Source organism: Bombina bombina, chromosome 4, assembly GCF_027579735.1.
Source record: "Bombina bombina isolate aBomBom1 chromosome 4, aBomBom1.pri, whole genome shotgun sequence".
Classification (NCBI taxonomy): Eukaryota; Metazoa; Chordata; class Amphibia; order Anura; family Bombinatoridae; genus Bombina; species Bombina bombina.
Window position 1 is genome coordinate 637,984,560 of NC_069502.1, and position 13,136 is coordinate 637,997,695.

The 13,136-nt window shown below is 37.0% G+C and overlaps 1 protein-coding gene across 1 annotated transcript in view; it reads left to right on the forward strand.

The window, feature by feature from the left end:
* MOXD1 (monooxygenase DBH like 1) overlaps positions 1 to 13,136 on the forward strand; it is a 240,419-nt gene that overhangs the window by 128,102 nt on the left and 99,181 nt on the right. Inside the window, exons 5-6 of the mRNA XM_053710674.1 lie at positions 2,096 to 2,275; positions 3,647 to 3,749. Coding sequence (XP_053566649.1) covers positions 2,096 to 2,275; positions 3,647 to 3,749 — 283 coding nt within the window. The remainder of the gene's footprint in view (positions 1 to 2,095; positions 2,276 to 3,646; positions 3,750 to 13,136) is intronic.

Here is a 13,136-nt window from a genome sequence, read left to right on the forward strand (position 1 = left end):
CTATCGAATTTATCTATCTATCTATTGCATCTATTTATCTATCTAATCTATCAATCAAATCTATCTACCTATCTCATGGCCGTACTGTTATCTGACAGCCACTTGTGTGTCGGACTATTATCCGGCGGCAAAATGTGTGTGTAAATGTGTCTGTAAGTGTGTGTATGTGTATATGTGTGTGTGTGTAAATATGTGTGTGTGTGTGTGTGTAAATGTGTGTGTGTGTGTAAATGTGTGTGTATGTGTAAATATGTGTGTGTGATTGTATGTATGTGTATGTGTAATTGGAGAACACTGCATGAAACCTTGTATTTCTTGGATGGGACAAATTACTGATCCTTTCAAACATAATATCAACCATAGAAAAAAAAAAAAAAAAATTCAGCCAGATCTGGAAGATCTATCACTGTCAGTGTTCTTGGCCCATTGGGATGCAAGTTCCAGTCCAGGCTCTTCTTTGTCTTTCATGACATCAAATGCAATTGGAGGATATCCGGTTGCCCGTCAATATATAAATCCCAGCTCCAGTTGTATCTTTAGTTCTTGAGAAAGTCCCGTCGCACGGGACGAAACGCGTAGAACGTTACTTTGTGTACATTCTATTTATCGCCCAGTGAAGCCACCGTAGATCCTCGTGTGCAGTGAGCTCAGCACTAGGGGTTCTTCTATTGGTACTGAGCTGAGTGTGTGTGGAGGTGTGTCCCTGACGCAGCGGCTGGAGAGATCGAAGTACCCGCTGTTACACTCACTGAAATTGGACGTTTTTAAATAACGAAGGGACATTTGATGATCCATAACATTACAGCTAGATCCTAGCCATACGTGTATGAGGGACAACTTTAATTATGATGTGCCTGTTTTTATTTGAACTCTTGTGAGTATAATATCTTGTGTGTTTCACCTGAATAAATATATCTACACTTTAATCGCGTCCTGCGCTTCTCTCCTTTCATCCTATTCTAGAATGTGTATGTGTAATTGTTTGTGTGTGGGTGTAATTGTATGTGTATATGTGTGTCTGTAATTGTATGTGTATATGTGTGTGTGTAATTGTATGTGTGTAAATGTGTGTGTGTAAATATATGTGTGTGTGTGATTGTGTGTATGTGTATATGTGTGTGTATTTGTATGTTTGTGTAATTGTGTGTGTGTGTGTAATTGTGTGTGTAAGTATATATGTGTGTGCTTAAATATATGCTTTTTGGGTTTCATATCCCTTTAGCTAGCAGTAGGATGGTATGTAATCTGGGGGGGGCCGCAAAATGTATCCTCGCATGTGTGGCCAAAAATCCTAGCACCAGCCCTGTATTGAGCACCCAGGGCTGTGCATTTTACAGGGTCATAGAATGTGTACCCGTTCCAATTTAAGAGTGCAGTCCATTTCTGTGTTTTGTATGTGTATTGGGAGATTACATAAATCCTGTGCACCCTTATGTGGTTGCCAGGTTGTTTGATTGAAAGCAGCCATAGTTTGGCTGCGGATAGGTACCCAGGAGGGAAGGTTCGTGGGCTTGACCCTTTTGGCCAGATTCGGTAACTAACTCTTCTATATCTTATACAATATGTGTGTGTATCTAATATATTATATATGTATGCATGTATCTATGTATATATAAAAATGTATAGAAAAAAATTAGCAAATCTAGTTAGGTATACCCACTTATTTTCCCCCAGAAGTACTCTGTATACATTGCTAGCAATGCACCAGAGAACTGTGGGTAACATGCAAATTAGATTTACAATATCTCATGCTTGTGTTTCTTGTTTCCAGTACTGTGTTCAAACACTGCAATTCCCCTTAGGGGGTAGGTTCATCAAAAAACAAACCACTTCTGGACAGCTAATTTTATACATAAAGTAGAAACTGGGTAACTGTGATGGTCAGGTGTCCAAATAATATTGGCCATATAGTGTCTGTGTACGTCATAGTGCAGTCTGGACAAGATGCTCAAAATAGTGTGTCAAAATATCTGTAGTAGGGTTCAAAGAAATGTAACATGGTAAGCTAAAAATAACATAACATACAGTACAACAATATGGTGTTTAATATTGGAGTATTATTTCTGTTAAATATTTCTATAATTGTCTTTACTAGGTTGATCCACTGATACAAAAAGGCCATGAGAATCTGGTGCACCATATACTGCTATATGAATGTGCTAGAGATGTGAATGAGGAAGTACTGGAATATGGCCATGAATGCTATCATCCCAATATGCCTGATGACTTCGTTAATTGTAATACTGTGCTATTTGCTTGGGCCATAGGTGGAGAGGTAAGTACCACATACCTTGTTCTTTATTCACTACAGATTAGTACAAATATTTATACACTGAGAATGATATTACAAAGTGGTACTTGATGAAGAAATAGTTTTTTGTTTTTTTATCAATTGCATACTGATACCACGTGTACTCAAAACAGTCCATACTCCTTTAAAATAGATTTAGGATAAACAAAAGTTTCTAAAGGACATTGGCATTTGAATCAAATACAAAGGATGGCCCAGCACTTACTGCCAATTTCCAGGTGCACGCTGTCAGGATCCTGCACAAATCCCAAACAACTTCAGTGAATCGAAAGACAGCAGCACCGCTAGGTATACATCAATATCCTTTTATTAGTGAGACATCACATAGAACAACGACAACGTTTCGGTCACCAACTGACCTTAATCATGATTAAGGTCAGTTGGTGACCGAAACATCGTTGTTGCTCTATGTGATGTCTCACTAATAAAAGGATATTGATGTATACCTAGCGGTGCTGCTGTCTTTCGATTCACTGGCATTTGAACCTGTACAATTGTTGTATGTAAATCATCAAAAGTGATTAACTGAAGATAGATATTTTTATAGCATAATAGGCAGACAAGTTATTTAATCATGTTACGATTATACTATTGATGGAAATGATTGTGATCACAGAAGAGATCACATTGTCAAATATCATTTAAAAAAAAGTATTTCTACTTTTATTTGTACATTAACACTGCACTGCACTCTAATTTAGGGTTAGTTTACGAGTGGTGCGCTAACTGTTGTGCGTAAGGGATAAGGGGTATATCGTGGCGTGTTGAAAGTAAAGACGTTTGCTTGAGCACAATTTAAATTAACTCGCGTTGGGTTAGCACGACTTCAGAGCTCTGGTTAACTGTTACACGAGACACAAAAGTGGCACAAACACATAAAAATACATGTAAAAGTACAGTTAAACTCATAATAACACTGTCTGATAAAATATATTTTTAAAAATTGCATTAAAAAGTTATAAGGGCTCAAATATATGAGATCTCAGGTGTTAGAAAGAAAGAAAAAAGAATGGCAAAGGTCTGTAACACTGAGATAAATACATACACTTGTCTAAATATGTGTATTTATGAATATATATATATTTATATTTATATGCGTATACATATGTATTTATAGGTGTATATATGTATTTACAGACATATATACACATATAAACACATACAATAGATAAACAATGATCAGCACTCCAAACTCCACTTTAAATAGTGACAAGCAAATATCCATATTAAATTATAATTTACAGTATAATTTTAGTCAATAAATCTAGTACAATATAGCATTTTTTTATTTTTACCATAACTCTTGATATATAATAGTAGTCTGGTTTGTTTTAGGGTTTCACATATCCACCACATGTGGGATTTTCCATTGGAATGTCAACAGACCCTAAATATGTTCTTATGGAAATTCATTATGATAATCCATCATATCAACAAGGTAAGAACAAATGACGTAACACACTTCACTTATTTGTGTTAATGCATCTGCCATTGTATTTATTGTGACTGCAGGTTTATGTATGGTCATTAGCTGTATACCCACAACATCCAAAAGTGGCTGTGTATAATGATTAGGCCTGTATGGGTTTTATAGAGTTCAAGACCATTAAAAAGAAAATTCACAGTAAACACACACACTAATTGATTTTTTTATGGATTGGAATCGTCTCAAATCTGAAAACCGCACAAAAAAAAAATCTGTGTTCTGTGCTTTCTTGTTTGCACATTTGATGACATCACACTAAGTGGCCTAAATTCATGGATGTTTGTTGAACACATGCTTTTACTGTGTTATGCATTTCATTCTAAATACATGATTATTAAAACAGATAACTCAAAACTTATTTGGACTTATTGAACTTCACACTGTTGCCTGCACTGTGAAACATGCTAGATTTTTTACAGATTTTGTACATTATACACGTAGTACAAGTGCAAACAGATGATTTTTAAGAGAAAATGATTATTGCTAAAAATAAAAGGTGATTAATAAGAATTTGTATTTGTAGCTACTTTATGCAAATAGTGCAGGAATTAAAGATGCCACAATCTATATACAAATATGTGCTTGCACATTTTATATAATCTTTTAAAACGTTAGGAAAGCTAAAATTAAATGGTGACGATTCAGAGAGAGAGTGTATACTTTTAAGATACTTTTAAATTCACTTCTATGATCAAATTTACTTTGTTCACTTTGTATCCTTTGTTGGCAAGCATATGTAGATATCCTTGAGCAGTGGCAGTGCACAACTGGGAGCTAGCTGGTGACTGGAGGTTACACACATTTGTCTCTTGTCATTGGCTCATCAGATGTGTTTAGCTAGCTCCCAGTAGTGCATTGCTGCTCTGTAGCTGCCGGTATCCCTTTGTAGGGGTTAAACACATGGTTATATGCACGCAATAGTGCAATAATAAAATGATCTAACATATTAGAGCATTTTCTTTTGCACTTTTGTATCTCCTTTAATGACAAAATAGCTATAGGCTTAGAATAATTTCTTAATGTATGTATTGTCATCAAACAATGCAGCACCAAACCTGCAAGGAGCCTCCACCCTGCTTCGCTGTTTTCTGCAGACAGTCATTGTACCGCTCTTCAGCCCTTCGGCAAACAATCTGCCTTTTGCTACAGACAAATATTTCAAATTTGACCCACATTTTAGAGTTCATTCTTTCTTCTGCTTCTTACTGTATTTTTTACTTCATTTGTATATATAGAGAATACATTACATGAAAAAATTAATAGATATCAAAATTAGAAAGACAGTGAAGTACATGTAATGGATAATTGTGAAAAGTTTCTGTATTAAATATAAAATGTTATATAATGGGAGATAATTGACAAGGTAAAGTGATAATAACATATACATTAATGCATTTATAACATATAAACTACTGTGCAAAAGTTTTAGGCAGGTGTGAAAAACTGATGTCAAGTAAGAATACTTTCAAAAATAGAAATGTTAATAATTTATTTTTTATCAATTAACAAAATACAAAGTGAGTAAAAAGAAGATAAATCTAAATCAAAGCAATAGGTGTGCCCCACTTTGCCTTCAAAACAGGGGGCGTGATCCGATATACAGCGCAGGTTCCCATGCTTGCGCCGAAACCTGCCCATAATTTCACCTCACACATCGGGGTATTACATATACCCCGCCGGCAGTTCCTAAAGTGCCGTAAGTCTGAAAACTATCGATGTCCAGAAATGAGCGTAACTACAAATTTCTGGAGTCGCCAATGACTTACAGCACTTTAGAAACTGCCGGCGCCTAAGAAAAGTAAAAATTATTTTAAATCTCCCGTAACAGTCTAACCTGCCTCCCAAAAATACCCCGACACGTAAAACCCCTATATCTGCAATCCCCCCTCTCACTACTAATAATAAATGTATTAACCCCTAGACCGACAACCCCCCACAACGCAATAAGCCTAATTATTAACCCCTAAACCGCCACAGCTCACATAGGCTATAAAATGTATTAACCCCTAATCTGCCGCCGCCAACGTCACCGCCACTATAATAAAGTTATTAACCCCTAAACCTAAGTCTAACCCTAACCCTAACAGCCCCCTAACTTAAATATTATTTAAATAAATCTAAATAATATTACTATTATTAACTAAATTATTCCTATTTAAAACTAAATACTTACCTATAAAATAAACCCTAAGATAGCTGCAATATAATTAATAATTACATTGTAGCTATTTTAGGATTTATTTTTATTTTACAGGCAACTTTGTATTTATTTTAACTAGGTACAATAGCTATTAAATAGTTAATAACTATTTCATAGTTACCTAGTTAAAATAATTACAAATTTACCTGTAAAATAAAACCTAACCTAAGTTACAATTACATCTAACACTACACTACAATTAAATTAATTAAATTAATTAACTACAATTAGCTAAAATTAAATACAATTAAATAAAATACACTATAGTACAAAAAAACAAACACTAAATTACAGAAAATAAAAAAAAAATTACAAGAAGTTTAAACTAATTACACCTAATCTAAGCCCCCTAATAAAATAAAAAAGCCCCCCAAAATAATACAATTCCCTACCCTATACTAAATTACAAATAGCCCTTAAAAGGGCTTTTTGCGGGGCATTGCCCCAAAGTAATCAGCTATTTTACCTGTCAAAAAAAGAAATACATCCCCCCCAACTTTAAAACCCACCACCCACACCCAACCTTACTCTAAAACCCACCCAATCCCCCCTTAAAAAAAACCTAACACTACCCCATTGAAGATCGCCCTACCTTGAGCCGTCTTCACCCAGTTGGGCAGAAGTCTTCATCCGATCCAGGCAGAAGAGATCCTCCATCTGGGCAGAAGTCTTCATCCAAGCGACATCTTCTAAATTCTTCCATCCGACGAGGAGCGGCTCCATCTTGAACACATCCAACGCGGAGCATCCTTCCTGGTGAACTGACTAACAACGAATGAAGGTTCCTTTAAATGATGTCATCCAAGATGGCGTTTCTTGAATTCGGATTGGCTGATAGGATTCTATCAGCCAATTGGAATTAAGGTAGGAAAAATCCGATTGGCTGATGCAATCAGCCAATCGGATTGAAGTTCAATCCGATTGGCTGATCCAATCAGCCAATAGGATTGAGCTTGCATTCTATTGGCTGATTGGAACAGCCAATAGAATGTGAGGTCCATCTGATTGGCTGATTGCATCAGCCAATCAGATTTTTCCTACCTTAATTCCGATTGGCTGATAGAATCCTATCAGTCAATCGGAATTCAAGGGACGCCATCTTGGATGACGTCATTTAAAGGAACCTTCATTCGTCGTTTGTCCGTCGGCCAGGAAGGATGCTCCGCGTCGGATGTCTTCAAGATGGAGCCGCTCCTCGTCGGATGGAAGAAGATAGAAGATGCTGCTTGGATGAAGACTTCTGCCCGGATGGAGGACCTCTTCTGCCCGGATTGGATGAAGACTTCTGCCCGGCTGGAGGACCACTTGTGCCCGGATCGGATGAAGACTTCTGCCCGGCTGGGTGAAGATGGCTCAAGGTAGGGTAATCTTCAATGGGGTAGTGTTAGGTTTTTTTAAGGGGGGATTGGGTGGGTTTTAGAGTAAGGTTGGATGTGGGTGGTGGGTTTTAATGTTGGGGGGGTTGTATTTCTTTTTTACAGGTAAAAGAGCTGATTACTTTTGGGGAAGGTAGTATAGGGTAGGGAATTTTATTATTTTGGGGGGCTTTTTTATTTTATTAGGGGGCTTAGATTAGGTGTAATTAGTTTAAACTTCTTGTATTTTTTTTTTATTTTCTGTAATTTAGTGTTTTTTTTTTGTGCTATAGTGTATTTTATTTAATTGTATTTAATTTTAGCTAATCGTAGTTAATTAATTTAATTAATTTAATTGTAGTGTAGTGTTAGATGTAATTGTAACTTAGGTTAGGTTTTATTTTACAGGTAAATTTGTAATTATTTTAACTAGGTAGCTATGAAATAGTTATTAACTATTTAATAGCTATTGTACCTAGTTAAAATAAATACAAAGTTGCCTGTAAAATAAAAATAAATCCTAAAATAGCTACAATGTAAGTATTAATTATATTGTAGCTATCTTAGGGTTTATTTTATAGGTAAGTATTTAGTTTTAAATAGGAATAATTTAGTTAATAATAGTAATATTATTTAGATTCATTTAAATAATATTTAAGATAGGGGGGTGTTAAGGTTAGGGTTAGACTTAGGTTTAGGGGTTAATAACTTTATTATAGTGGTGGCGACGTTGGCGGCGGCAGATTAGGGGTTAATACATTTAATATGCTATGTGGGCTATGGCGGTTTAGGGGTTAATACTAGAATAGGTTGATTGCTGTGTGGGCTATGGCGGTTTAGGGGTTAATAGAGTTTATTAGTTATTGAGGTGGGGGATTGCGGTTGACAGGTAGATAGACATTGTGCATGCGTTAGGTGTTAGTTTATTTTTCCAGGCATTTTCGGGAGTTACGGTGCTCCCATACTCAGCGCAAGGCCTGCTATAGCTGCCTTTTAAGGCGAGGTGAAAATGGAGTAAGATTTCTCTATTTTTGCCACGTAAGGCCTTGCGCTGGATATTGGATACCGATTTATGACGCGGTCCCATGTTAGCCTATGGGAGTAAAAATTGCAAGTGACGGGTGAAATATACGACCATAACTTGTATGCTATGCAGTATATGTAGTACCAAAATCGCGCAAAATCTGGCGTCGCCGGCTTTTGCGGACGACGCTGCATATGTGATCGAGACCAGGATCAGTTCTTCTAGGTTCAATTGCACACAGTTTTTTGAAGAACATAGCAGGTTGGTTGTTCAAAACATCTTGTAGAACTAACCTAGGGCCACCATCAGGGGTGAAAGGGGTGACTTCAGTCAGGGACCAGGTGCCACAAGGGACCTGGGCCCCTGACAGGACTAGGTTGCCATTTCTGCCTTGAAATTAGACCCCGTAGCCCTGGTTTGGGGCCCCCTACATACCCCCCACTGACAGCTATAGCCAGCCATGCCAGAAATGTAATTAGGTGCTGCTGTGCCCTTTGTAAACTGCGCATATATATATATATATATATATATATATATATATATAAAACAATAAGTATTTGCATAAGGACAAGACCTGGTGATGATCCCTGTGGTCCCCCGCAAAGAAAGCCAGCACACGAGATTTAAACAAAACACCTTCCTTTAATGCCAAAGTAGCATTATGCTACTTTGGCATTAAAGGAAGATGTTTTGTTTAAATCTCGTGTGCTGGCTTTCTTTGCGGGGGACCACAGGGATCATCACCATGTCTTGTCCTTATGCAAATACTTATTGTTGTATTCAATCACTGGCCGTGCACTGAGTGGCTATAATGTTGGTGAGTGCTGATCTTCTTTGTTAATATATATATATATATATATATATATATATATATATATATATATATATATATATACAAGGAGTGCAGAATTATTAGGCAAGTTGTATTTTTAAGGATTAATTTTATTATTGAACAACAACCAACCATGTTCTCAATGAACCCAAAAAACTCATTAATATCAAAGCTGAATAGTTTTGGAAGTAGTTTTTAGTTTGGTTTTAGTTATAGCTATTTTAGGGGGATATCTGTGTGTGCAGGTGACTATTACTGTGCATAATTATTAGGCAACTTAACAAAAAACAAATATATACCCATTTCAATTATTTATTTTTACCAGTGAAACCAATATAACATCTCAACATTCACAAATATACATTTCTGACATTCAAAAACAAAACAAAAACAAATCAGTGACCAATATAGCCACCTTTCTTTGCAAGGACACTCAAAAGGCTGCCATCCATGGATTCTGTCAGTGTTTTGATCTGTTCACCATCAACATTGCGTGCAGCAGCAACCACAGCCTCCCAGACACTGTTCAGAGAGGTGTACTGTTTTCCCTCCTTGTAAATCTCACATTTGATGATGGACCACAGGTTCTCAATGGGGTTCAGATCAGGTGAACAAGGAGGCCATGTCATTAGATTTTCTTCTTTTATACCCTTTCTTGCCAGCCACGCTGTGGAGTACTTGGACGCGTGTGATGGAGCATTGTCCTGCATGAAAATCATGTTTTTCTTGAAGGATGCAGACTTCTTCCTGTACCACTGCTTGAAGAAGGTGTCTTCCAGAAACTGGCAGTAGGACTGGGAGTTGAGCTTGACTCCATCCTCAACCCGAAAAGGCCCCACAAGCTCATCTTTGATGATACCAGCCCAAACCAGTACTCCACCTCAACCTTGCTGGTGTCTGAGTCGGACTGGAGCTCTCTGCCCTTTACCAATCCAGCCACGGGCCCATCCATCTGGCCCATCAAGACTCACTCTCATTTCATCAGTCCATAAAACCTTAGAAAAATCAGTATTGAGATATTTCTTGGCCCAGTCTTGACGTTTCAGCTTGTGTGTCTTGTTCAGTGGTGGTCGTCTTTCAGCCTTTCTTACCTTTGCCATGTCTCTGAGTATTGCACACCTTGTGCTTTTGGGCACTCCAGTGATGTTGCAGCTCTGAAATATGGCCAAACTGGTGGCACGTGGCATCTTGGCAGCTGCACGCTTGACTTTTCTCAGTTCATGGGCAGTTATTTTGCGCCTTGGTTTTTCCACACGCTTCTTGCGACCCTGTTGACTATTTTGAATGAAACGCTTGATTGTTCGATGATCACGCTTCAGAAGCTTTGCAATTTTAAGAGTACTGCATCCCTCTGCAAGATATCTCACTATTTTTGACTTTTCTGAGCCTGTCAAGTCCTTCTTTTGACCCATTTTGCCAAAGGAAAGGAAGTTGCCTAATAATTATGCACACCTGATATAGGGTGTTGATGTCATTAGACCACACCCCTTCTCATTACAGAGATGCACATCACCTAATATGCTTAATTGGTAGTAGGCTTTTGAGCCTATACAGCTTGGAGTAAGACAACATGCATAAAGAGGATGATGTGATCAAAATACTCATTTGCCTAATAATTCTGCACTCCCTGTATATATATATATATATATATATGTGTGTGTGTATATATATATATATATATATATATTTATGTGTGTGTGTATATATATATATATATATATATATATATATATATATATATATATATATATATATATGTGTGTGTGTATGTGTGTGTGTTTAGTTTTATCTGGTTTTAAAAACAAATTTAAAAAGTTAAGTAAGGAAAATTAAACAGCGCTAGTTGCCTGGTCTTATAAATATCACTGGTCTTGTAAGACAAGTTTTAAAATTGTCTTAAAAAACTAAGCTAAATATTTCTCATAAACATGTATATACATATATGAAAAAACTAAATTACTATCCATAAATACTGTCAATGTATAAGTTAAAACAATAATAATCAACAATATCATTCTCACCAAAGACTAAAATTGGTCAGATAAGGCATATATACAAATCTCTGTTTATTGAAGATGGTTGCTGCTATTTCACAAATGGTGTCCTTCGAACAGCCTGGAGTAAGGTAGAAGCCAAAAAAGTCTGCAAAGAAACAAAGCATACCCAGAATCAAGTGTAGCATAAAGGTAATGAACACACAACACTGCAGAGTTTCACTTACAATGTTAACAAACGTTTATTGCACATCGATCCAGTATTAACATAAAAGCACTTGGAGTCCCGTATAAGTATCTTTGTTCAATGTCCTCAGTCAGCACGTCTCTGTATCAAACTATCAGCTCGCGTCCATACGTCCTGCATATAACTAAAGCCGAAAAGGATTTTCTCCGCTGATTCAAAGGGTGTATGTGACGTAGATTAGTACGGGTCCTCACTTGATCCAAAAAGCTTTAACGCGTTTCAACCGCTAACGTGCGGTCTTTATCAAGAGGGTAGAGAATGGACGCGAGCTGATAGTTTGATACAGAGACGCGTTGACTGAGGACATTGAACAAAGATACTTATATGGGTCTCCAAGTGCTTTTTATGTAACTACTGGATCAATGTGCAATAAACGTTTGTTTACATTGTAAGTGCAACTCTGTAGCGTTGTGTGTTCATTACCTTTATACTACACTTGATTCTGGTTGCGCTTTGTTTCTTTGCAGACTTTTTTAAATTTAAAAAGTGTATACATGCAATAAATAAAAGAGCACATATAGCTTTTCCTTAAAGGGACACTTTCATGATTCAGCATACAATTTTAAGCAACTTTCTAATTTACTCCTATTATCATTTTTCTTCATTCACTTGCTATTTATTTGAAAAGCAAGAATGTAAGTTTAGAAGCCGGCCCATGTTTGGTTCACAACCTGGGTTGTTCTTGCTGATTGGTGGCTAAATGCTGTCCAGGGTACTGAACCAAAAATTGTCTGGCTCCTTAGCTTAGATGCCTTCTTTTTCAAATAAAGATAGCAAGAGAATGAAGAAAAATTGATAATAGGAGTTAATTAGAAAGTTGTTTTAAATTGCATGCTTTATCTGAATCATGAAAGAAAAAAAATTGGGTTTAGTATCCTTTTAAGTACCAAGAAGTGCCTACAGCATTTATTTATACATTTTTTTGTGGCGGCCCTGAACTAACCATAGTTCTTCTTTAGATTTAGGCAGCCCCAGTTGCTTCTGTCATTGTTCTTCTTTACACTTTAGATAGTTATTTATGACTTTATGTATGTTTGGGGCCTCCCTGATCGTTTTTGCATGATGGATAAGTATCTGCCTGTACTTTACAGAATTGAGGAGACTATTATTTCTGACAAAATGGCCAACTCCATTTGCAGAAATGCAGCACTAAACCTGCAATAAACTTCCACCATGCTTCACTGTTTTTGCAGTCAGTCATTGTACCGCTCTTCAGCCCTTCGGCAAACAAACTGCCTTCTGCTACAGCCAAATATTTCAAAATTGACTCATTAGTCAAGAGTACCTGCAGCTATTTTTATGCACCCCAGTTCCTGTGTTTTCATACATAGTTGAGTCACTTGGCCTTGTTTCCACTTTGGAGGGATTGTTTTTCTGGCCGCAAGTCTTCCATGACCAGACTTCTCCAGACAGTAGATGGGTGTACAAGGGTTCCACTGGTTTCTGCAAATTCTTGGCTGATGGTAGTCTGCTGGATATCTTCCTATTGCACAGGGAAGGACGTAGGCATAATGTACAGTATCTTTCATCTGCTGCACTACATTTTCCAAAGCCAACCACTGCATATACACTCCTCAATGTTGTTCTTTCTTTGTGCTTCTTCAGAAGAGCTTGGACAGCACATTTGGAAATCCCTATCTGCCTTGAAATTTCTGCCTAAGGGAGACCTTGTTGATGCAGTATAACT